Raw genomic sequence first — 27,513 nt, 5'->3', positions numbered from 1 at the left:
AGAAAGTCTGACACTATCCTAATAGAATTAAAATGCTACTTGCATTTGACTAGTATATCAGATGGATGTGTACATCTGATTGTAAATTTAACATAGGACTGTAAATTATATACTAGAAAGATTTGTGAAATGGCAGCTCAGTAAATTACATCTTCTCATAAACCATGTTCTCACAGCTATATTTAATTCTCAAAATTAAAACCTAAAATGTTTATAAAATGGACTACAGTTTTATTACGAGACAACAATACAGTATTTGCAGACATACCATGTTGTCATATAGCATTTAGATCATAAAATGTCTGTGCCATCATATCTAAGAGAATGAAACATTAGGAGCACTAAAGAATGATGAAAATTAATTAAAATAAGGAATTTCAGTTCTTTTATATACTGAAGAAATTAAATATTAAGTGTGGCTTGAAAATAAGAGACCTTAATTTACTGTTTTTGAATGACTGCGCAACTAATTTAAAAATGGAACCAAATTCTTTGTGATTGGTACTAATTATCCCCATTTAGTGCGGGCCTGTTTCCATAATTTTTGTGTTCCACAAGGCTGGGTATCAGAATGCTTTTGGACAGAATGCATTATGGAACATAGTTGTATTCTTTCACTCCTGCCAAGAAATTCAAATGGAAATCTGGAAATGAAATAGAGATATAGCCTCAAGAAATCTAGAAAATAGACTTTAAAGGCAACTCATTCTCTTGCAAATTGTCTCTACTTCCTGACAGAAACATTAATGAACTGATCAAGTAGAAACTGTAGATACAGAAGTGTTAGGGGAAACAAAACTCTCCCTTCTCATCATCTATCTCCCCCCACCAAAAGCTCCCTCATTGCATACATTTAAGAGGGCATAAAAGTTATCTGTAACTTTCTCTTTTAGAAAAAAAACATATGAAATGCTTTAAAGTAACTTGAGATTTCCTGGGGCTTCTTAGACAAAGACCCTCACTTGTTCCTTATTTATTAAAAGAATCCTAGTTGTTATTTAACATTACTTTCCTACTCTTTTCTATTACATGAGATGTTTACAAGATATTTAATGCATAGTGCTTAATATGGATTAATTATTATTATTATTACTAACCAAAGTGCATTCTCTACAATGCAGTAATTTTCCAGAATGTGTTCAGAATTACTATCTAAGAAAATATTCAAGGTGTTCCCTGATAATTTACTTCACAGTTTCCATACGGTTAGGTTAGTCTCTGGACAGAAGCTGCCCACAACAACATGATGGGTAGTATTATACCTGGGAATATATGGTTCTGCAGGAGGAGGGGGGATGTAGAGATCCTGGAGAGCAGAACTGTCTCTTTTGGTTGGTGTACTGATGGTGCTGGAAGGCGTGGCAACGCTGCTTGTGGGACTTCTAGGTATAAGAGGCTGGTTAAAATGAAAAAGAAAATACATACACACACAAACAACACACAAAACAACAACAACAACAACAACAATGACATATAGTTATCATTTTAAAATTATCTATTTCTGCAAAGTTTCTGAACTTGGCTGAAATCAAGAAGCATGTTATTTAGCACATCGATACTCCTTTGAATCTCCAAAAACAAGTAATTTATTATTTTAGAGGCTTTGCTTAGTTCTCAACTCACCTTATTCTAAGACATAACCATGTAAAAGCTATTTATAAGGTGAAAGCACCATGCAGTGTTTCATAATGGTAAGATTTGTTTCACAGTCAGAAACTTATTTAAATTAAATTTGTTTTGTTGGAATTCCACCTTTGAAAGAAAGATAATAAAGAGGAACTTTCAAAAGAATTGGCTCACTCACATCCTGATTGATATTCAAGAAAGATATTTCATTTCTTTTCCCCAAAAAGACATACCATACTCTTTAGTTAGCAGAATGTCACAGATTCTTTTCAGAAAAGGTTACAAAAATGGAGGATGAAAGGCCAATATGAGAAAATACTTTCTTTTTTCATATTTTGTTTTTTTTTTAAATATAAACACAATGAACTGTTGTCTCAAGGTCATTTATGGTACATCTTCAAAAGTACGGAGATTGGTGGAACACAACAGTTTCACCTTTCAGAGGCACACACATTTATCACTAAATGGTTAGATACAGACCTACAGACTGCATTTTCATGCTTGTTTTAAGTATTAAATACTTTAAAAAATTAAGATAGCAGGTATACTGAATAAAGCAATACATCAGGATGCGTTAATTTAAGAGCGGTTCCAATTCTAAGCTTCACAGCAGTTGGAAATGATCTTGTTGTTCAAAAAATTATTCTAAAGTGAGATTAAAATTCACAAATTTTCATGTTATCTTACAGATCTTACTGATTAGCTACATATACAGTAACATTAAAAATAAGAATTTTAGTGCAATTGCAAACACAAAAGTAATGATCACAAAATGAACTGTATCTTCACATGACAGATGTTGCCATTTTAGCCAATATGAAAACACTTTTAGCAAATCTGTATAGATCCGCAGTTCTATTACTTTAACACGTATTGCCGGACAAAAATGGCATATTACAACTATTTTATATCGTGACAATGTTTTAGTACAGATAAGCAAAATGTTCAAAAAACCAAGCATAAGTACAATGTACAGGTAGGCCACTGGGGAAGGCTACATAGTTTATGACTCAGTTCACAGTTTTTGACCTTCCTTATTACACAGCTCACCTTAATAGGTTGAAATCACACATCCTGCCAAAATGACGGTTAAGTTTTAATCTATGTGAAATAGAAATTAAAGAAAGAGAGAGAGAAGGGAAAAATAATTGATAATTTATTTGGGGATTCTACAATATTCTATATTCTATGATGGAAAAAAAGTCAGAAACTTTATGTTAAGGAATTTTGAAATACTATGAAAGTATGCAGTAGACTTATGTTTAACTATGCTGATTTTGAAATAGTGTCCACTTAAGTTCTTTGTGTCTTTCAGAAACAAAAATCTTGGCAGTGGGAAATTCTGAGATTATATAGGTAATCAAGAGTCATCTGTATGGATGAATACCATGAAGCCTGAGGAAATGAAGAATTATATTGTCTCTAGTGATACCTCAACAGCAAATCTTTGAATGAATGATAGGTTCTTTAGATCAAGTCTTTAGACACACATTATGTCCATCACTGTGATATGACTATTTATAGTTGCTTTTTGTCAGGACATCTTGGTACTAAATAACAGATTACATTAAAAAAAGTCTGACTAAATTTCATCATTATACAAATATAAAGAAAAACCCATTATGCAGTACATTACTTTTCAAAACTGTCTAACAGATGTACTGTGAGAGAAAAACGTATATTCAGTATGCATTTTAAATGCTCTAGCATCTTTTTTTAAAACATTCCAATACTGCATGTGAAATTAAAAACAAGTTCTAAAAATATAAATAATTAAAATAACGTAACAAATTTTTGTTCTTTTTCTTTTGTTTTATAGTCACTGTTTCTATTCTGAAGACTTCTCTCTCTCCTTTTATTTTACCATGTATACAACTAATGATAATCTTTCTTGGTTAGTACCTATGTCTGCCTTCCCCAAACAAAGAGGAAGAAGGAAAAATGGAAGGAACAAAAGAGAAACAATAGTCAATGTTTACAAGTATATTTTAAATAGCCATGAAGTGTGAGGTAAATAGCAACAGAATATTTTATTCTGCCTAGACTACTACTAGGATTCTATCTGGATTATTACCAGGATTATTTAGGGTACTTGTGCCTTTCCCCTTCCAGTAAACTTAAATATTAGCCTTGTCGGCTTCCTTCAAATTGCTATTTTCTCTAGGTTTCTATTTTCAGGAAGGAGTTGCTATTAATATCATCAGTTAGCATGATTAGCTAAATTAATAAATACACAGAAGAAAGACTCTTAAATAAGTTTAAATGGATAACAGGTTTGTTTGTGCCAGCTGGCTCAATGAATTGAATTGGTTTAAGAAAACAACTTTTCTTTCAAAGAAAATGGAAATTAGTCAATTCTATTGTTCAGCTCAACTGGTTAGTTATTGTATTAACTGATAAATCACAGAAAACATTTCAAGTGGTTTATCATGCAGATATCATCTGGATAATCAGTATGCTTTGTATCAAATGAAACACACAGTAAGGATTAAATATATTTGGCATATTTTTGTCTATTCATTGTATTACCTTTGTCAAGCTAATCCACACTAAAAAGTAAACACTGCTTTTGAGAATCTTGTTTTAAAAAATACACATTAAGCAATGAAAAAATAAAGTATGGTAAAGTAGAAGCTTCATGGGAAAATGGCAATAGCTAATTAACCCAAGAGGAAGTCTTTGCGAAAATTTAAAATTATAATCTCTTAAAAATTTTCTACCTTTGAACAAGAACTGAAAGAATACAAAATTAAATGACTAAAAGAATGAAAAAAGGCATTAAAGAGCATTAGAAAGATAGGCAAAATTTGACTAAATCAAGTGCAGAATAAAGGATGCTGAAATTCCTAATTGTAACAAGTGGCATTAAAATTACAACCACCACCAATAACAATTTAAGTGTGTGAAAATACCCAAAATGACAAATACAGCTTCCTTCAGATCAAAACAGGAGTTCTCTCAGCATCAAATTCAAATTTTAATAGACATTTTTCTTAGTTTCAGGAAAATATCCAAGTATGTTAGCATAAAAATGCAGAAAGATAGCTTCTCCTATCTTGACAACATTTCCTTTCAATAATGTGTTTATAACATAGTAAAAGAAGAGTAATTACCACTGCACTATGAAGAATTTCCAATTTAAGGCAAAAAGTAGAAATAGAGGGTAATATTTTTTTATTTTACCATTTTACTACTTTGATACTTTCTCTATATTGGCAAAATATGGAAGGAGAATTAAGAATTATCATCATTTAAATACAAGGTTATTTTAAGACTGCATCTTGTTACTCACGCATGAAGCTTCTTTATAACTTGATCAGCTACAGTATGCAATCAAATATGATATGATCCATTTTGGGTTCTATGCAAACAGGTTTATTTCTTGGAAGGACTTTGTCATAATATTTAGTTTTGATATGTAAATGGCCCTACTGACATAAAGCTCTCCTTTCACAGACCCAGTGAGACTCCAGAAGGGAAGAGGCATTTGCATATATGTTTTCACTCTGCTAAAACAACTCTGATAGATATTCAGGGGTACGGACATGCATCAATTAAAATATCCAGATTCTAAATAAAATGATCATATGCATCTCTTTAAATATACATTGATAACTTTAAGTCAATTAATGATAACTTGCTACATCAACAGGATGACTACTAGAAATCTACTAAGTAAAACATACACATACATTTTTTCATATTGTCAGTTTGAACTACATAAATCCTTTCAAATTGTATCCTACAATATGGTACTGCACAAATCTTCCTCTGAATCATGTGTCATTACTTTAGTAATAATATCCTACTCATCCAGTTTAAACAGCATATGAAAGACTGTGATTATTATAAAATAAGGTTTTCAGCCTTTGTAAGGGATCACTGAAATCTCAATTTAAATCCTCTGATGGCTCAGGTCTGTTCTTTGTGTCCCTAATTCTAACATCTCTAAGGTAGCTGAGCACATCTGGAAGGTATCTCTGAAAGCCCTATGGTCTTAAAGATTATGAGAGAAGAACTTCCATACTTAAACTACATTTTACATTGAGGTTTTACTTGAAACATTTTTCATTTTAACAACTCGTGTGGCAAGCTTATCTTAATTCACTTGCCCCTCTGTCTGGTAAGTGACCTGGCTTTCACAGAGCTAAAGAAAGTCTTGAATGATACCAGTGACATAAAGACAGCTCCAGCATTAAAGATTAAAACAGTGTGTTACACATTATGTAGTTATGTCTAAAATTCACTACTGCAAAGGTCACAAAGAGCTTGCTTTGACTTACAGGGGGAACATACTCATTGAAATATGCATGATTACATCAAGTATAAAACCTGGCCATTTATTTTATTCATTCTTGGGAATAAACACAGACTCAGATGGATCACAATACCCATTATTCTAGCACAGAACATTCACACAAGTCCTTACTCAGTTCAAACACATTTTTATTATAATTACCAACAGAAGTACCAGAACATTCTTTTATGTTAGCAATTCTGTTCTTAATCACCTAAACAAATGCTCCAGCGAAAACGTATGCTGGATTTTGGGAGGCAAGAAAATTCATACAGTTTATAAGTTTCTTGACCATATAAAACTAGATTTAATCTAGAAAATTTGGGGCGTACTTTTCCCTGGGAAAGATTGTTTTAAGTAGTAAATTATTTGAATAAAATCTAAGCAAAGGAAATGCACGTATTTAAAATTCTCCCACTCTGTTTTTTCAGTTTTTTCTAGGATCTAAATTCATAAATACACAAGACTTGAGTCTTCTTTTATAAGCATGTAATCTTTCCTTTCCTATAAGAGCACTAAGAAAACAAACATTTTGTTCTGACCATTAATTTGATTAGGAAACCATATCTGTATAGGTTTAAAAATACAGATATATATGCATAAAATATGTAGTTACATGATATATAAGAAACATAGACTTCAGAGTCACACTACAAAATGGCTTTATCCAGTGAGTCATCAAATTTTTCACATTGCACTGAGACTACTGTGACTGTATTTACTCTTGTGCTGTCCAGTCTTATTGGCATAGTTAATACTGAAACATTAAAACTGGACTTCCAATTTTTTCAAATTGTAATAAACATCATTTTAGAATATTAACTAAAAAATAAAAAATTAAAGAATAAAGAAAATGAAAAATTATTTTTGCATTTTAGGTGATCATTTGTAGTCAGTATAACATTTGAAAGCATTTGGCTGAAAAACACAAATGTGATTTAGATACTTTAATTAATTTACTTTAATACTGCTGAACAAAAATTTGATGTGACAATTGCTTGCAGCTATTTACTAATTTGAGCATGTAAGACATATAATTATTTCTGCTTCTCAGTCAGCACAATTACATTTTTAGTTAAGATTTATTTTCTTCTCTAGTGCCATAGCTAATATTGGTTATCTTCCTCTTCAAAACATGCTTTTAAAACAAAACTCTCAGAAACATAAATTTTGTTAGTATTTTTCAGTCACCCTGACCCATAACTTTGATATTAAAACTAATTTTATTATTTTTTATGTTTTGGTTTTTACAGAATGAGTTTAACCATTTGTATCTGTATGTATTTGAAATGTAACACAATTAATTAGTGTTCTTCAGGTGTTATACCAGTTGATAGACAAAACTGACTGTTATGACTATTTGCTTTCCATTTCTTTTTCTGGTCAAAGTTAAATATCCTGTAAAAATGGCATCAAGGAAATACTAAGCAATAAATAAAATTTTAAATAAAAAGCACAAAGCCACACAAGAAACTATCACATAGATATACGAGATTTATGGATCAGAAGGCAGTTTAGGGACATAATTCTAATGATACAGCTTGATGTTATTTCTTATAAAAATGTGTTTAATGAAACCTCTATCAGTATGTTGAATTCCAACACTGATTATAGTAATCATTTGAGATGCATTTCTATCAAAAAAGCTGGGTTCTTTAATGTTTTTAAATATGGCTGATTCCCAGTGATGATTTCAATTAAGATTCTTGCTAGTATCCAGCTAATTCTGCCATGCATGTCTTGTAAGAAAATATTCACACTACCCACACATGCTTATGACCTACACACACTAACTTAAAACCACAAACACAAAAATATACCTTGAAATTTATCCAGAGTTCCCTGGGATTTTTTTTTTTTTCATTAAATTGGAAGAACTTGACCGTAAGCAATCACCAAGCTCACCAAAATCCAGGACATGAGTAGAAGTGCTACTAAGAACATGTTTTTAAAAACAGTTATTGGAAAGCAGGGAATCCCTTGTTTGCTCTCATAGAGCAAAAGATTCTATCTCAGGTAAAACATCTCTACTATTTATAAATGGGTACAGATGACAACAGAATTCAACTCCAGATTAAGTCTGTTAGGAGTATTTGACTAAGGTATCTTTAAGTCTTTTAATTCCATTGTAAAATGTTTGAGAAATCAGAAATTTAAAAAAAGAGTTGCCATATTTCATGAAATGTACTAATGAAACTGCTCTGTAAGCATGAAGTTTAGTTGTATGCTTTTGTTTATTTTGCTATAATTTCATGAATAATTTTCAAAAGAAAATCCAAATCTAAATTTGTCATTGCAGTTGATTATTAATAGAAGTTACTATCCTTTCAAAATATTTTTAGAAATAAAACTTCTTTCATTAAAATATGGTATTCCATAACAATCTTCTACCTTAGGGTCGATAAGGTTAAATTTTGTGTAGGTACAAATTATTCCCTTGTTAGTTTAAAAAATAATTATTGCTTATGTTAGAATAAAGTTGTTTTTTTTAAGGTGCATGTATTACTGTCTATCTCCACACTACATAAACTTTGCCATATTTTATTTGAAAATACTAGTAGGCATATTAAGCCTGGTAGAGAAGAAAAAGTTGAAATAGACATATCAAATTAAATAAATTACATAAACATTTCTTTTTGTTTAACTGACTGAACCACCCAGGCAGGCCCTAAACATTTCTTTTTGCAAATCTCTAAATAACTCTTAGTAGAATGTTAGTACACTCTGAAAAAAGAAATAACCTAAGGTCCAATTCTTCAGGTGTGAACACTGAAGGTTTATATTTATGTGAGTTAATGGGCATTTTAGCACCAATGTATTTGTACACATAGCAGAAGCAAAAATACAGTAAGACTGGTACTTATGTCTGCATGGGGGTTATTCCTACATTAAGCATTATATTTCACCTCTGAGGTCCTTTCTTAGCCACTAGGAAAAATATGTGGCCTCAGGCAAAGTAATAAAGGAATCCCAAACTGTCTGTAAGACCTCCTTACCTCATGATTTCTTTGACTTTTCCTCCTCTGGAGGCAGTCTACTTTTAATCTACAGATTCTAGTACCATTGAATTTTGTCCACCTTTGGTTAATCTACATTCTAAAAATTCTGACCAGATAGTCCCCATTATGCCTCCAGTGTCTTAGTATTTTAGAGGAGGCCAAAGCTGTACGATCAAGAAAGAACTCTGTATTGGTACAATTTCGGGTCTTCAAAATTTCAGGGATATTTGGTGGTGGTGGTATAGTATGTTAGAGGACTTATCCATTGCTCTTAACACCAAAATCTTGTTTTACCACTACTAGGAAGTATTTAAACCTGATACTCTTCCTTCTGCTCTGTAAAAGGTCAACCATTGAAGCAATTTGTAAAGAAACTGAAAGCAAGTCCCCCACCTTCTCAACAGTATTGTTTATCTATAAGGAGTTGAGCTCTGACAATACATTTCAGTTGAACTAAGTTCAGCTGAAATAACAAATTTACAAAAATGTTGATACATATAAGCCCTTATGGAAATGCTGATTTTCTTTTTTCTGATTTTAGCAATCTTAAACAGTAAATTTATACTCAGAGTAACTGAACAGACAATGAGGAATAAATATAATTAGTGATCTGGTGAGGCATATTTCTTGGCAGTTAGGAATGGACCTAGAAACAGTGTGCTAATAACCTATTATAATTATAATTTTAAAATGATGTGAGATAATTTAAAAAATTAAAGTCTTTGTTCTCCAGCACTGAATATACACATCATATGTGTAGCAAAAAAAGAAATGGTCTTTCAATTATTTCAGCATTATCTATAAAAGTGACTAACTGGATACTGTCATTACCTTAATTCTCCAGTTTGTGTTTGTGAAAAAGAATCTAAGAAGGGACCACACTATCAATTTATTTCCTAGAGATATTCCCTCAAACAGTATCCATGGATCAACAAGAAAACAGTGTCTTTATAGTGTTCAAGGTGAAACAGAAGGGATCAGAGAGAAGTTGTTAACTTTAATTACACATATACAGATAAAAAAACCTAATGGCTAAAATTGTGGGACTCTTCTTCAGTGTTCCCACTTCTCAGGATCTTTGAGGAAGACATGTCAATAGGAAAACTACAGAGTGGAACAACAAAGCAACTTATAATACAGCAAGAAAATAAAATGATGTGATGGTAAAGTCTGATCTGCTAATCTATGATTTAATGAGGCAAAAAACATTAAACTCTGAACTTCAATGACATTAAAAATATTTGATAATAGACATATACTGCAAGTCAAATGTATTTGGACATATTAATACAGTGTACATATATTCATTTGAAAAATGAAAGATTAACATTAAAATTTAAACACCTTAATGTTAGAACATTTTAATGTTTAATGTTAATAACATCTTATGTTATTTAAATATAATGCAACTTTGAGGCCAATAAATAGTAAAGTTTTAAACAATGAGAAATCATCATAATCTATAAGGCCATTCATGTGTAATGGAGAATTTAGGATTTTAGGGGAAAAATTTTAAGAATGGTATAAGGTACTAATACAGAACTTAGGAACAATTTACAAAGCAGTGATAACAATGGCGCATATATTACTTTTCTTTTTAATCTGAACAACTGTCAATACTCTAGTTCAACAGGCAATTACATTTTTAAAAAATTAGACTTCTAAGAAAGGTAATAGTTTCTTATTTTAAAAATGCAAGTTTTGTGAAAGACTTTTTTTATGATGTGTTTAAAGATTATATTGACTGAAACAGAAGGACATGTATTCCTTCCTTGTCTTTCATTGATCAGAATCTTATTTTTATAACTTCCTAGATACTCTGCTTCTTAATGAATATCATTTACCAACATCCAGAGTAATATTTTAGAGTGGTTTCATGCTGAAGAAAAATGCAGAAATTATAAAGCAATAATTTCCCTATTTTGTCACCCTATAGGGTGGGAAAGAAAAAAAATGATCAGTAGGAAGGAATGTAGTAGGTACATTTTAATTACTATATAAAGCTTTCTTTACCTACTATTTAGAAATAACTATTACTATCTTATGACCTGATTTAAAAGAATTCTACAAACTGTCATCTAGTTTCTTTGAAGTATATGAGTATAACTTTTAAATAGAAGATTACATCTCCAAATGAAATCTTTCATTTTCATCTCTAACCACATTTTGGGTTGAAATAACTTGTGTTCTTTTGTAATTATGTTTTAAATGTCTACAAATTAAGGCAGAGATCTTTATCATTTGGGTTTTAGAGTAACTTACAGATTTCATCACAATTAAGCCTATTAGGATAAGCTGTGAAGAGATAATTTCACAAACAAATTTTCAAAAGCATACAAGATTAATCCATATGCTGCTGAGATGAGGCACAATAAAGAAGCATTACGGAGATAATCTATGGCTAAAATGATGGTGTATGACTTATGATTAAGCTTCATTACCTGCAGAGCAAGGGGCTTCCATCTCATATTTTTCAGTAAAGCTGGTGCTGAGGTAAGCATGCTCTGAGGTCGCTTTTTCAAAGTTAAGATAACACCACTCGGGTCCTCTCGTAGTGCATTCACCAAATTTTTCAACTGCCACCCCACCTGGTAACCAGCAAAATCATTACAATAAAATTGAGGTACAGTATTCAAAGATTTAATGTTCTCCCCCTTTAATAAGATAAAAAAAAAAAAAGAAAATCACATAATTGGTGTACCATCCTATCAATTTTCAGGAGATATATACTCAAAAAGGAAATTTTATTTCTGAATTGGTTAACCAACCATGTTATTGCATTAGAGTCCATGTTATTTATTATGAGATAACATAATGGACATTTACCATGTCAAAGGAGAGACTAAAACGGTATTCTACCAATGGAGCAATTTAGAGTTTAAAGAAATTATGTCATTATTAATGCTGTGCAAGGTCTAGATCCAAGCTCTGCTCACAAGTACAATTTAAAAATCCACAAGGATTTAGCAATGTCCTTAGCTTGCAAGCTATACCACATGCTTTCTCATCACCATCTTTTAAAGATATGTGGTACAAGTGTCTCTAAATTAGACTGACTTGATACTACCATTAGCTGGTAGTGACAAACCAAGGCAACATTCTGATGCATGGAAGACAGAATCAGTAAAATTAACCTTTTTCCACGTTATAAGGATAGAATGAAAAATGACAACGTAACACTACTCTCATGCCACAGCTATTGGAAATGTGTTCCAAACAACCTTATAAACCCTATAAACTTAAAATATAATGTGCTGAATTTAATGAAGCCATTCTATTTGAACATCACCTCAAAACATAATGTATACATAATGTATACAATCGAGTATTGATAAATGTCCTGAAACCTGGCTTGACTGTTATCTGTGTTAAATTACTTTACTCGTCATCCTTTTAAGCTTAAACATAGAATAATTTGTTAGTTTGCTTCAAGATGGACTAGTTATGCAGTTATCAGGTAACTGAAATCCTCTAAGTATGCTTTAAAGAAACATATTAAAAATAGCTATTATTCCAAGATTAAAAATACACACTTCACACTTAGAAGAGAGAACCTTTTATCCCAATTTTAATGGATTAGGAATTTCTAGGATGTTATATAAATACATTGAATCAAAATTTATCCTGGATTACAAACAGGATTTAGCAAATCGTCTGAACAGTACTGTAGTTTTTACTAGGCACCCAAGTGCAAGGGAATGGGTGCCTTTGCCTGTTACTCATCATATTTTTTGCCAGGAAGATAATGACCAAGCTGAAAAGAATAAGCACTTCCACCAAAACAGTCACAGATCCTGAGACTATGATGAAGAGGTACTCTGGATGGCAGGCTTTGTAGGATAATGGGTGACTCTGGTTTATCTAATGAGTGGGCATTCATTTAAATAACCTCGTTTGCAGCTGAATGGAGTGGTGGTGAAGAGAAAAAGGACAAAAAAGAAGTGAGATGTTACAATGCTTAAAAACTCAGGGGTTTCAGATAGGAATTAAAATGACCATTAAGATTTTTGCCTAACACAAGTAAGAGGCTGCTGCCAGTTAAAAAATCACACTAATGCAGATAACTAAAGTAATGAAACTGGTCAAATGTCTCCCATTACATATAAGTGAGGATTATTACGTGCCCAAAGATATATTACATTGAATCTGATTCCTCTGATAGCTAAGTAGTGTCTCTATAGCCAATTTCGATAAGCCAAGAGTCAAAGCAAAGTGAATTCAAATCCAAGCGATTTTTTTGCTTGCCAAAAAAAATATGTGAGCAGATTTTTGAGTTCAAGGTTTGGAGGGAGAAAACATACTGTTTATATAAAGAGTTTATGAGCAACTTATTAATAATAAACACATTTCATCATTTATTTTTTTCAAATAATTACTAACTATACTAAAGCAGTCAATATGATGGCCATATTTTTCTTTCAGCATATGTATTCTCAACAACGAATTACACATTTCTTTCTTTTAAAATAATTTTAATGTTTGTTTATTTTTGAGAGAGAGAGAGAGAACAAGGGGAGAGGGGCAGAGAGAGAGGGGGAGACAGAATCTGAAGCAGGCTCCAGGCCGTGAGCTGTCAGCACAGAGCCCAATGTGGAGTTCGAACCCACGAACTGTGAGACAATGACCTGAGACAAAGTTGGATGCTTAACTGACTGAGCCACACAGGCACCCCACTAATTACATATTTCTATCCATCAATTTCTTTCCATTTTATTTTGATATGATCATGGTGACTAGTTGAAAATTTCTAAAGCTAGATGGTGCTTTCCTGTATAATGTTCATTGCAATTTGATTCATCCTGTTCTTTTACACTTTCTCTATGCTCTTTTTGAATATGCAACTCTCCAAAATAGAATTGTTTTTCCATGAGAAATTAAACTGCTTTTTGATGGGAAGGTAATAATTTGGTTAGAGTTTAATTTTATAGCTGAATGTTATTTAGTGGCATAAAAGTACATAATTTTACTAATTTTTTCAGTTTTCCCCCCAACTTTATTTAAATTTCAGTTAGTTAACATACAGAGCAATATTAGTTTCAGGTGTAGAATTCAGTGATTCATCACTTACATACAACACAAATTTTCAAATTTTTAATCAGCCTTCACGTTTTCACTGACATAACATCAGTAATATTTTAAACAAAAGTAAACAAATATCCATGAAGACTCTATATATAAAGTAGGTATCTTTGACTTCCCAATTCTACTTCCACTACCATAAGGAAATGATTTGGATAAGAGCAGAGATAAATGTGCAACATGTGTCACAGTACTGTTAAAACCAACCAAAACTTGTACATTATGTAAATGTCCATTAGTAAGGGATATAAGAAGGGTTGTGTGGAAAAAATTTCCAAAATAGAAATGTAACTTAACTCTATTTTGTAAAAAAAATTTTATGTAAGTATAGAAAACAGAGATATATACAACATCATCAACAGTGGTTACGTTAAATGGAAGTAAGGAGTACAATATATATTTACTTCTTTATACGTTTATTTCCTGAACTTTTAGCAATAAATACAAGTTATTATTATAAACAACAAAATCAACAAAATAAATGGACTTAGTCCATGAATATAATATTCCAATTAGAAAAAAACAATTTTTTATGAATTACTTAATGAGGACTGTTGGTTATGGAAGACAGTTTCCACAAAAAGTAAAGAACTAGAAAGACAACACTATTTAAAAAAATAAAAGGTGGTGATGGGGTAATCACATCTGCTGTTAATGATACTTTCAGATGAGTAGCAAAAAAAGTATTATTCAGCAGTGCTTAATAAGTCAAGAATTGTATTATCTGTTGATTTTTGATTCAATAAATGATTTCAGTACTTACTTAATTGTTAAGTCAGGCTCACATGTTATTTGAGAATGAAGCTGGCTGCGTAATTCACAGCCTATGTGTGACATTTTTCTCAATAACACAGGTAGGCTATAGCTGCATCAATCCCATCCAGTGCTTGTACACTCCTAAACAGGAACTAGATCTTTCACCTCTCATTCAAATAGTCCTTTTCCTTAGTCCTATCTCAAACTCTCTAATTTGGTTCATTTCTTCATTAGTTTCTATCTTATTTACTACATACAATTCTTAACAATTGTACCCTTTATTGGGTTGTACCATGTTCTATTCAAGGGTAAATATGACATAGTACTAAAGTTCTGGGGAAAATGATTCCCAGCTTTTGTTCTGTGATATCCTAACATATCTTTAGCTATATAATAAAGCGTAGTGGTTTCTTAAAATTATTTTACTTCTCTTTTACTGTTATTGAGATACTTACAGTAGACAGATTATAGGTGGTATGATAAAAAGAGGCAAGTATATGAGTTACAACTTCAAGAAATTTGGGAGCCCCCATGTTGAGAGCTAAAGGTAATGGTACACACATGTGAAAATAATTAAAATATTCATTTTTCAAGATTAGCTTTCCATTTCTCATTTGTTTCTGGCTATAGCTTTAAAATATTGTGTGACAGACCTGAGAAACCATGTAAAGATATAAAAGCAACTTAAAAAATGATTTTATTCTTTACATCTGCTGCAATGAACACCTCTCTGTACTAGGAGATAGAGGGAGCTTTGAAGAAGGAAGAAGGGATCCTAGTGGTGGCTAACATAAGAGACTGACTAATCCATTAATATGGAAAGAAATTAAATAAGGCACAAAATTTTAAGAGATAATGGGTTAAGGATACATATGAAGAAATACATTCTAATAAAGACATCTGAAACAGAATCAGCTGACTCATGAAACAGTGAGCTCAACACCATTAGAGATGTTTCAAGATTCTTGCAGAGGCTAAATGATTACAATAGATTTCCAAAGCCATGATACACTCCGACTCTAATGCACAGAATGGGTAGGGAAATGGAAATAGATGAAAGAACAAGATTAGGTCCTGGTATATTCTCTGATTGCTTGTTCTCCATCTTTTCCTCCTCACAACCAATAAATGTAGATGTTTACCCAAGGCTAATAGATGCCTAATACTGCATACTGTCTTTTTACAATGATCTCTTCTCTTCCCAGAGCTTCTGGTAACAACCTTGTGTATGTGACTCTCAAATCTAATCATCCCTACTTCTTCAAAGAACTCTAGTGATATACTTGCAAGAGTTCAGTTCATCCATACGAACAGCTACTGAATAATCAAGCAACAATAATTCACCATGCTATATTCTTCATGTCTATATTACATTGCTTTTATTTATATTTCATTCTAACACCTCTTTGAGGTAAACTATTAAATAATTTCACATGTGAAGAAACTGAAGCAAAAAGAGATTAAGTTTTCTCAACCACAATTACAAATATGGTTAAGCGGCAAAGCCCAAATTCATATTCAAGTCAGTTTGATTCAAAAGCACAAAGCATTATGCCCCACTCCCTAAATATCTTATTGGTAGTTCAAGGATGCAACATTTTAAAAATCAAACTCAGTATCTCCCTACCCTAATTCAACATTGATAAAAAGTTCCTCATCATCCTCTCAAATTTGGAGTATGGAATTACCTACGACCACTTCCCCTCTTTTTAATCCACATGCTGTAAAGAATAGATCATAGCAACAAATGTCTCTTCATTTTGCCTTAGTTCTGGCTTGTTTTGCCTGATTGCTAGACTTAAAATAGAGCCCGAACTGGTCTTTCTGCTTCTATACTTTTGCAGCTCCAAAATACTGCTACAGTGAAAAAGTATTCTCCCCTTCTCTGAAGGCCCAAATAAAGAATCAATTCCTCAAATAGCTCCTTTGTCAATTTGGCCATAGCTGTCTAGTATTTCCCTTTCATGTGGTTCTCAGACTTCATCATGTGTTAGAATCACTTGGAAAGCTTGTTAAAACAGATCGTGTGTTTAACCCTCAGTTTTTGATTGAGTAGGTGTGAAGTGGAACCCTAGAATTGCATTTTTTAAAGAAGTTCCTAATGGTACTGATGATACTGGTCTGGGAACCACATTTTAAGAACTGTTGTACTACATGATGAACCTCTCGAAGGCAGTGAATCACCCATGTCCAGGATATTTTAGGTGCTTAATGTTTTTTAGGTTAACTATAATAAATTGTTGTCAATTTATCATATACCTTCCATGTAGCATGCATGCAATGGTTTGTACATGAGCCCGAGCCTCGATAGAGTATAATGAGCAAGGGGAGAAAGAAGCAGGTGAACAAACATTTACAACAAAGGAAGCAAAGAATCTCATAGGGTGAATAGAGAGTGCAATGGAACCTCCCAAAAGGGGGGGGGGCATCTAACCCATCCTTAAGGGTTCAGGAAAGGCTTTCTATTTGCATAAGCTGAATTTCTTAGGGAGTTTAACAGGTTAAGAGGATGTAGAGTTTGAGGGAGTGAATAAATGTGTGAGAAAAAGTATTGGTTTGAACAACTTTCAGGTCTATATGGGTGGAGGAGGTGGTGCATTTTAGTACACACTCTCCTCAAACACTGCTTTCCTCAGCAAAGTTGTTGCAAAAACACTCTTAGCTTATAATTTTTCTCCCATCTATAAAATCTTACCTATCCATAATGGTGAATAATAAATGCAGTATCCATCATAAAGCCTCTTAGCATCTAGAACCATATTTTACTCATGTGAGTCTCATAGCACACTGTATTTCTCTAGTGGCATTTTTTCACACACTGCCTCTTATTAAAGTTACATATTTTTCCTCATCTCCCTCCTCTCCACCTCCCCTCACAAAACTGGATTTTGAGGGCTTTTTTTTTTTTTTTTTTTTTTGAGAATAAAAACAGAGTCTTATTTGTCTGGATATACATGCAATCAATAAGGTGCTTTACAAATGGCAAACAACATATGTTAAAAACTTGACTAGTGATAATACAGTGACAGGACAATGTTAAGTGTTTCAGAGACAATAAAGTTCCTTGAAACTCCAATAGGAGTTTAGTTTTGTATGTAAAACCAAGATGTACTGAATTTTTCTCTAAATGAATATACTTGATGATACTTAAGTTATAATAGACATTTTTTACCTCAAATTTCCAAATAAACTTTCTCATAAATGAACATTTGAAAAAAAATAGTATTTGCATCCTGGATACTCCAACTCCAGACCTAAACTCAGAGTGATGTGATTATCACAAGAAATTTAACAGTGGATAAAGTACATATTTGTCATAGAAAGACTCTGCTTTATCATACACATTATAGAAACACTTTTAAGATTTTTAAAAAAAAAATCAGTAATATGTTTTATAGAGGTTCTAAGTCGTCCAATTTTCTCTTTCTCAACATTAGAATATTTCATTCATATTAAGTTCATGGGCTGGAATGAATCTTTTAAAAACCACCATATGCACCCTATACAAATTATGTATTATTATCAGTTACAGATATTATATTTTTCACAGGTTGAACTACTAATATTATCTTCCTGACTCTCCAAGGTAGCATCAGCCAGTGTGTTTAAGCAATGGCAAGTCATATCACTTACTAGTTTAGATGTAATTCCCAACTTGCACACTGACATGTATTTTACACACAACACAAACAGGATTTAAAATTTCCCAAGAAAGTCTTTAAGGTATCCCAGGTGTTAAAAGCCAGAGGTTCTGCTTTCTTGTAGATGGGGCTTGTAATTTGATCAGGCTTTAGCAGACACCAGGGGTTCCTTGGGTGAAGGGCAACATAAGTGGTAGGTCCTTGGACAAAAGGTTGCCCAGATTAGGTGCATAAGAGGCTTTGGGGTTCGTGCTGAAGTGGGGTTCGTGCTGAAGAGATGAGTGGCTTCCTTTCCTCTTGGTAGAGGGAAGAACTAGTCTCTGATCCCTTTAATACATGCCCTAGCCTATCTGACTCCCAAACACCTGGTGAATTATTTGACCAACACATGAAAAGAATCTCTATGCTATAGTCCCAAGAAGCTAAAGTTAAAATAAGTATAAAGGTAAGAATTTAGGCCTATCAACCCAGAACTTCTTTACCTTTGTCACAGCTGTATTTGGAGTTACAAGAAAGCATCTCTATACCTAGACAGGGAGATAGGACATTTCTTAAACTATTTTTAAAGTTATTATCCTTCACAAGACAAAGTAACAGATTCATTAACATTTACACATGGTCCTGTGTATACACACTCTTACAAGATGTAATGTATAAATTATACCTCTACACAAAGGAGATTTCGAAGAGATTTGAGGTGTCACTATATGAATGTCTGATGACATGAGCCATGCTATACCCGAATGTCCTGCTCTTTTTAAAAGCAGTGAAGAGACTTAATTCAATACACAACCCACCACACTGCAGCTAACAACACTCTGTCTTTACCAAATCCTTCGTTGCTGAGATATTTACTATAATGTTCTATTCCTTTGCATTACTAAAAAGTTACTGAAGTAACTTTAAATAAAACCTGAGTATTGTTATTTTTACAAACATTAGTTTAGGAAAGGTAATCTTGAAAGAAGATAAAAGGAACAAGCATTTGAAAAGAAAGAATAGGGGAATTAAAAGTTTGACTCTTATTAGTGGAAAAACTCCACAATTTTACACCTTTATTCATTGAACTGTGCTTCATCCCATATCCTCCTTAACTTTACAAGTCACTTATCCAGTGAAATAAGATGATGTCAAGGCATTTGATTTTTATGTGGCTTAATTTTACTGTAAAACTTGGACCATGTTGAGCTGCTCACAATTTGATTTACATGTACATTTTAGTATCTAATATTTTCATGTGAATTTCACAGAGTCGTATATATGATGCTTGTACTATATTTAAAGAGAAACCTCAGAGAACACAATTTCTCACTGCTACTGAATTAATAAGCAGTCAAAGACAGAAAGCCAACTTGAGGACTGCAATAAACTAGTACTTTTACCTACTGCACACCATCTTCCTGGAGCCTTTTTATCCATAACCAACAAGTTCTGAGGGCTATCTATATTAGCATTTCTTAGTTAGCTCATGAGGAAGCTCACAGGAGGAAAAAAAGCAGTCATTTTTTTTCCTTTAAGTTTTATGAATCACCCACATAGCTTTCACCAAAAGTGATAGATTTACATATCTTATTACTTGCATAATTTCCTGTTATCTATCATAAATACTAACTGCAGGCTTTTTTTTTTTTTTTTACAAATAGTTTATTGTCAAGTTGGTTTCCATATAACACCAGCAGGCTTTCTTTCACTGGTGTCTTTGCTTCTGTGTCAGGCTTATTTAAAAACTGTGGGTAGAGTTTATGATCTTGAACATACAGCCTTCTCCTCTTCCATTTCTATGTGGTATTTGGTAATACTGTGGTCTCTGAAGGCCAAAGGTTTATTTTGGGGGATTAATGGTTTACATTTGTATATGTTGTAGAAAATGGAATCAAAGTCAGTGTTATTTTTATTTCATTCCAAAGCATAAAATTAACTGAATTTGAAAGCCTCTGCTTGGAGGAGGAAGACAAATCACATTCACTTTGGGGGAGAATAATACCACAGAACCTCATTCCCTCCAAAATCAATAACGTATTTTAAAAGAACCATAATAATATAGGTTTTAACTAAAAATTTAAAACATATTTACATGAGTTAAATTTTAAACAGTTTTGTGTTTACATATTAAGAAATTATTATATTTCAGCCATTCCTTCCTGTATTTCATTTCTGTTCTTGTAAAGATGTCTGAAATATGCATTTTAAAATAAAGAGTCTTAGTTAAGAAAACTAAGGGATGAAACAGAGCATTATTATCTAAAAATCTATAGCTCCTACTTATAAGAATTCTGAGAAGGAATAAAGAAAACATCTGTACTTATGAAAAATCATGCTTAAATTTCATTGAGGAATCCAAATGGAAAAAATAATTAAAAGTAACCAAACTCCTACTTCCAAAAAATAACATGCTTAAAAATGGACAACTTTTGCTATGAATAATGTTTAAAATATCATTTACTGTTAGACATTTAACAAAGACACATTTACTTGAAAATATAAATAGTGCAAGAGATAGCTATATGAATCAAAACAAAACCAAAGCATGTGTATATATGCATATATAGCTAAATAAACAGCATTATAAATCTTTATTAATAAAAAATTTGGTTTAAAAACTTCCATAATGGCTATAAATACTTTCACTGCTGCAGTTATTTTTAGAAATCATTTTGTCAGAAACCCAATAACTCAGACAAAAAATGTAACTCAATGTCAGCTCCAAATAGGGCCGTAGTGAACTTTCTAAGCCATTTGTTCCAATTTTAAAAAATTCTTTATTGTCCAGTATTAGGGTAGTAAGATGAGAGAAATATATAAGTAATCAGTGGTTACATTACCTAAGATTTCAACCACCAGGATGATTAGAATATTAATTTAGTGGATGAAGCCTATTTTTGAATCCTAGGGCTAAGTAGCCTAAAAAAGAATTTAAGATTATTATAATTATCTCTTGAATTTTCCATTTTGTGATGTTCTAATGTGTTTCCCTTTCATGCAATAATTTTTGACTTTATCAGACAGTTAAATGTCTACTAATTGCCCACCCCTCTTATAGACAGACAGTGAATTAGGCAACTGCGACTGGCTGACTTTTGCCTTTTTGCTAGGGGTAGGAAAAGGGCTGCAGTTATTGATACTTAGTAAGCCTTGCAGGTAAGAACATCAGCCAATAGATAAATTTGAAACATACAAAATAATCACTTATAAAAAATCTCTTAAAGTTGCATGTAAAATAACAAGATCATATGAACTGTATGTTGATACCAAAAGATATATACTACTAATAAAAATAAATTGGAGTAACCATTTTCAAAAGCAATTATATTTTCCTGGTGAAGCTAAGAAACAAACAAGTCAGGATGTAGAAAACTGCAGAAAAAATAAATTGGTTAACAGGAAGTTACTATTATTAAGGCATCATACAAATTATCTCCTATATATAGACATAATAAATTTCAGTTGGTAACAGAAAGCTCATAAAATATTATATTGGATAGTAAAGTAATTGATTTCTCTAGGCAAAATAAAATATATTACATAGCTTATATCAATATGTGGAATTTCAAAACCAGTTTCCACACATTCTCATCAAATCTACAATGTTTAATGGCAAAAAGAAGAAAAAAATCTATTATAACCTTATAAACTACCTACTACATAAAGTAAAATCTGAAATAAAATTACTATGAGTAACTAAAATCTATGATGCACTGTTTCCTTTAATTTGGTAAATGACTCTTCATGATTTTTTTCCCTTATAAAAGAGAACATTCAGTTCCTGTTTTAGAATACCAATTTCTTAGAATCCCAACAGAGTTATTTTATGGTATTATCATAATCATTCATTAAGCAATATGTGAAACACCATGCTAATATATTCAATATCTGTATTCCAGCAATATCTTGTGTTTATAGGAATAAGACGTGAGATGCACCAGAAATACTGCCATTTGAGGTCTCAGTTTTCAATATATTGGGCATAAGGAATTATAAGGTAAATACTTTCTCCTCTGAGAAGGTAGAACAGAAGAAAATAGGCAAAATAAAAAAAAAAATGAACACAGTGAAGAATGGAAAGAATGGAGGAGAAACAGTCAAGTGAGAAGTGCTGAGGATGGCAAAGGAAAGGAGAAGAAAATGGAATCTGGAAAAAAAAAACATTAAAAAATAAAGACAACAATTCAGTAAATTTAAAGAGGGAGAGGAAGAGGGAGAGAGAGAGAAAGAGAGAGAAAGCACACCCGGTGTTAGTCAATACCATGGTATTGATTTCACTGACTAAGCCACTCTTTCGTGTGCAAGTCCAGGAACTAGGCGGTAGGATGAGAGGAAGGGGAAGCTTGGCTATAATTGGTCACCACATTCTGCATCCATTCTTAATACGCTGGCTTCCCTTTTAAACAATACTCTCCTCTTGTTATGGGGTTGAAGGAACAAAAGGTGAGGACAGAGTCAAAAAGGAGAGACTAGAGGTGAGAATAAGGGAGACACCTTTGAGAATAATATAAATGAAGTTAGAATGACCTTTCCAGATGAATGAATAGTTCTTGAATATGTTCTTCCCTCACCCCCATTGCAAGTCTTGTTGAGCAATATTTACTATTTAGGGAGTAACAAAGACCACTAGCTCAGAGAATTCATCTTCCATTTCTCACTAATCAATGTCTAACATCCTGGCTATTTACTGCAGTCTATCTTTTTTTTACTATCCCAATCTAGTTATTTTCCATTCCAATAGCCTTTATAGCCACATATATTAAACCATTTCTTGCCAGAATGTAGTCACCAGGTTCCAGAAGACCTTTCAAAATAATAGTGAATATGTTTAAATATTTACACAAAATAAAAGGAAACTTTCCAAATGCTGAATTCAACCACCACATACCCCACTCCTTTTAAGTGATATTCCTAAGAAGAAAATACTTGTTTTTAGTATGGATAGAATCTTTAAAACACTTACACACCAAAAACAGTATTAACATAAAATTTAACAAATTCATTAGGAATATGCCCAAATAGATTTAATAACTATAAATAGTCTCATCAGCTAAAAAAACGTGTTAAAAGTGCATCATGAGGGTAGAGTTGCTGGTTCAAACTATGCCGAGGTATCTCCCAGAGAGAGGGATGTAGTGGCAGATGAAGTGGAAAAAATCTTGGGAGATTCCAGCAGCTTTGAGGAGTTGGATCTTCACTGGCGGGGAAGACATGCAATAGGACTCAGTCTGCTTTGCTTGGATGTTCATGATTTTTTCTTCTTCCTACCTGGCAGCAACAGTCTCTCAGCCACAGAAGTATGTTGATTTGAAAAGCTTAAAAGCCATTTATAATAAAGAATATAGCAATATGAAAAAGGACATAAAACTTCCAGTTTCATTTCAAATAAGAAAATATACCTTTTTTTTAAAAAAAAAAAAAGAGCAAACTAGAAAACACATACACCTAATTGGACATCTTGAAGATATACCACACTAGCAATTTCAAAAAATAGTATTTGAATTCATATGTGAGTTATTCAACTTTCTAAGATCCTTAGGGAAAATTTTCAAATTGCTTTTCTATGTGTTTTAAAATAAGAAAAGCTGTCAGATTTTATATTGTACATTGCTACCTTTAGCAGTAGAAAATTTTAGAATTACAGAAAAATACTAACTGAGCTAATAACATTCAAACTGTAAGATTGAACATTACTCCTCATTACTAGGTCTAAATTGGTTTGGAACCATATTGGAAATATCTCACTTTTCTGGTCAGTTAATCACTGGGTTAAAAAATAATATCAAATAAGGATTTCCTATGTTTTAGGTCATACCTTAACATAATTATTATATCATAATCAACTCTGAATATCTCTGGGGATAGAAAGGACATTGTAGACTACAAATAATTTATGCCTGTTTCAATGAATTCATCTACCTACCAAACCTTTTATAGTAACAAAACCCAGATAATTTCCGTTTTATCACCTCTGTATATTGTCTACTAAGAAGTTAAAAGCACTGTACAGGCCACAAAGGAGGCAAGAGCAAGAGAGGGCAGACTAGGCTGCGTTCAATACAATGCACCATTCTTACATAAATATGCCTCTCATTTGAAAGCAAAGAAGAAAATCTGGTAATTGATCACATTATTAAGGAAGGCTACTTTCAGGGAACTCAACATATTTTCCTGTCAGGTAATGTCTTTGTTATCATCCAAAATCAATTTGTAGGCTCTAGTAGCAGTTTGCCAAGAAAAAGGACTACAAGTGGCTCAATAGCTGTTGTAGGTAAAAGAGGGGAAGGAGGTTGGAAAGTTAATTTTTATTGAGCTCTTAATGTGTGCCTGGCAATGTGGTACGTGTTTACACATCTAACTGAAAGAAAGGAGTGAGGAAGTAGCAAGAAAATTAAATTTCTCTTACCCTTGACCCCTGCTTAATCTCTCACTGAATCCCGAGTTTTACGTACACAATCCTTAGAATTCTTCCCCTTTTGTTTGATAATTTTCTAATTTGAGTTTTGGGAAGGAGTGTAATAAAACTGAAGGCTTTGGAGTCAGGGACCTTTGAGTTGCTGGTGTGTTAAACATTCTGAGTCTCAATTTCTACAAACACCTTCTTTGTATAATTATTTTAAGTACCAAGTGACATAAAATATGTGAAGTACTTAACATGATGTTTGGCACACTGTAAGAACTCAGTAAAGTGTTCTTACACTTACTGTATGTGTAAGTTACTATGATTCACTTGAAGCCATAAGTCATTTTCAGAGCAAAAACTGGAAGCAAGTTCCCCCAACCATCATTCTGTCATTTTCAATATTTTAGAATATTCCTGTGATGAAAAGATGTATTTACACATTTTCACAGTATTTATGCATCACTAATCCATATAGATTTTATTAGTTCACTTGTAGTCCTTTAAAGGCTTTCATATTCATTTGTAAACATCAGAATCTTTGCTCCACAAAGAGTATCCTTTAAACAATTTTATTTTTCATTAGAGACTAATTTCTACCCTCTTAGGATCGACCAACTTGATATTGGTCCAACTACTTAACAGATGTCATGTTTGTTAAGGTCACATTGCAAGAACGGAGGCAGTATGAACATTTTAAGAGGCAGAAGTTGCCTGTCTACTGAAGTAGCTGCTTTATCCCACTGGCCCAATTCTCAGCCAAGGGGACAAGAAACTTTAGTTAGGACAACCACTCTGTATAGTTTCTAGTAATGACAACTTTCTCATTATCAAAATTGTCATAGTGTGGAAAGGCTTTGCTGATTACCAAAATTCTGCCTTAATTAGTATTAACCTTACACCTATACATTTAATTTTTTAAACGTTTATTAACTTTTATTCACTTAGCAAATTCATTGAAGAAACATCATAAGTTTGATTATCAGTGTTCAGGAGTCTCTCCACAATATCACAAAGTTCTCAGTTCATTCAAAGCCAAAAATGAAATGACTTCTGCCTCAACATTAGAATCAGTGAGAAAGATTGGAGTTTTTCAAGCCAGTCTTCTTATCCCCAAAATATAGCCTTTCCTTTTAAAAGTTTCTTCTATGACTAGAATAGGCAAAAAAAAATTTAGTTAAAAGGTACAATAATAGGAAATAATCATTCAGTCTAAAGGATTAGTGAGCTATAAGAATATTTACCACAAAAACACATTTTTCCAAATGAAGTTTATTATATTAATAATTATTATTTTAACTTCATTTGTTTTAAATAATACACTTTATTTTGGCAGATATAGAAGTAGTAAATCAACACAGACAGAAAACAAACCAAAGTGAAAAATCACATGATATTCATTTTCTAAACCTAGCGTTAAGAAAAATGGCCCTTGAAAGTCTACCATTGACACAAAAGTGCCACTGTCAAGATCTTAGCCTAGAAAGGGATTCATGAGGTTCACAGAGCAAGAAAATTTTAGGAACTTATTTAGTTAAGGGCAATAATTTTAAAACAAAAACTGTAGTCTTCTTCTGGGAAATGAACTTCCAATTTAGCTATTAATGTTAAAATTTAAAAAAGTTGATATTTAAAATAAACCAATCTACCAGACACTTCAGTTAAAGTAGATGAATGTACATATGCTGTTACAAAACATACCTACTAGGTAATTCAATAGTTTGTAAAGTAAAACTTAAAAGTTGTATCAAGAACAGGTTGAATTTGTATGCATTATCACTTTAATTTGTATCTCAAAATTATTATCTCAGTTCATGGGGTGTATAACATTATCCCGTACCTGTCCATGTAGAAATGCATATCTAACCTCAGCCAACACCAGTATTTCCAAGCCTTATATTAAAACCCTGTGTTTTTTTTTGGAAAACTATGCCTTACCTTCTATCAAATAAGAATATCACTCAGCTATCTTAAGGCTATTCAATCATATTGTATACAAACAGGTGTTTCATTTCAATTGGCGTTCATTTAAAGCTTTAGCAAATATTTATATTAGCTCCTCCCAGTGACTCATAAGGTAATTATACATACCACAGTCTGATGGTTAACTTGAATCACTTCATCGCCAGCATGGATTTTCTTGCACCGATCTGCAGGTGACTAAATTTAACATAATGGAAATGATAAAAAACAAATTTTATCAGTCATTTCCTTTCCCTGGAAATACTACAGTAAGTTCACATCTTCAAATTAGAACAAAACTTCAATTATCTTCTTCAAAAAAATTAATACAAATGACTACAAGTGTTTAATATATTGTTTGTATCTATAGATAACTAATAATTGAAAGTTAAAATCACTTTAAAAGTGATTTCCAGTTTGTTTAAATTCATTTCCAATTTCTAATTATTTCAAAACAAAGGGGTCTTGAAATAAAATTAACTTCAACAAATTTTGAAATTCATAAAAGAATTATCTGTCATAGGCCAGAATTCAAGATAAAATGATATCAGAAAAATCCAGTTACTCAAGTAATAATACAAGTATACTCTTAAGAGGATAGTTCATCTAGAATATTAACTCAACCCTAAGAATGGTATCATAACAAGAAAAAAATGTATTTTTTTCATAGCACCTTTAGGAGGTAGGCTTATTACCAAATCAGACAAGTACCATGCAATAATTCTGAAAAGTTTGTAAATCATTACTGTAACAGAGCTGTAACTATTTTCA

General features: G+C 32.2%; 1 protein-coding gene across 1 annotated transcript in view; it reads right to left on the bottom strand.

Moving 5' to 3' along the window:
• Window positions 1–27,513, bottom strand: part of CNKSR2 (connector enhancer of kinase suppressor of Ras 2) — a gene marked incomplete at its 5' end in the record, with an annotated part of 194,760 nt that overhangs the window by 109,192 nt on the left and 58,055 nt on the right. Inside the window, 3 exons of the mRNA XM_039222554.1 lie at window positions 1,263–1,396; window positions 11,364–11,510; window positions 26,872–26,940. Of these exons, the coding sequence (XP_039078485.1) occupies window positions 1,263–1,396; window positions 11,364–11,510; window positions 26,872–26,940 (350 nt within the window). The remainder of the gene's footprint in view (window positions 1–1,262; window positions 1,397–11,363; window positions 11,511–26,871; window positions 26,941–27,513) is intronic.

Source organism: Hyaena hyaena, unplaced genomic scaffold (assembly GCF_003009895.1).
Source record: "Hyaena hyaena isolate Hyena2069 unplaced genomic scaffold, ASM300989v1 scaffold_1158, whole genome shotgun sequence".
In the NCBI taxonomy this organism is placed as follows: Eukaryota; Metazoa; Chordata; class Mammalia; order Carnivora; family Hyaenidae; genus Hyaena; species Hyaena hyaena.
This window is presented reverse-complemented; position numbering and strand designations above follow the sequence as displayed.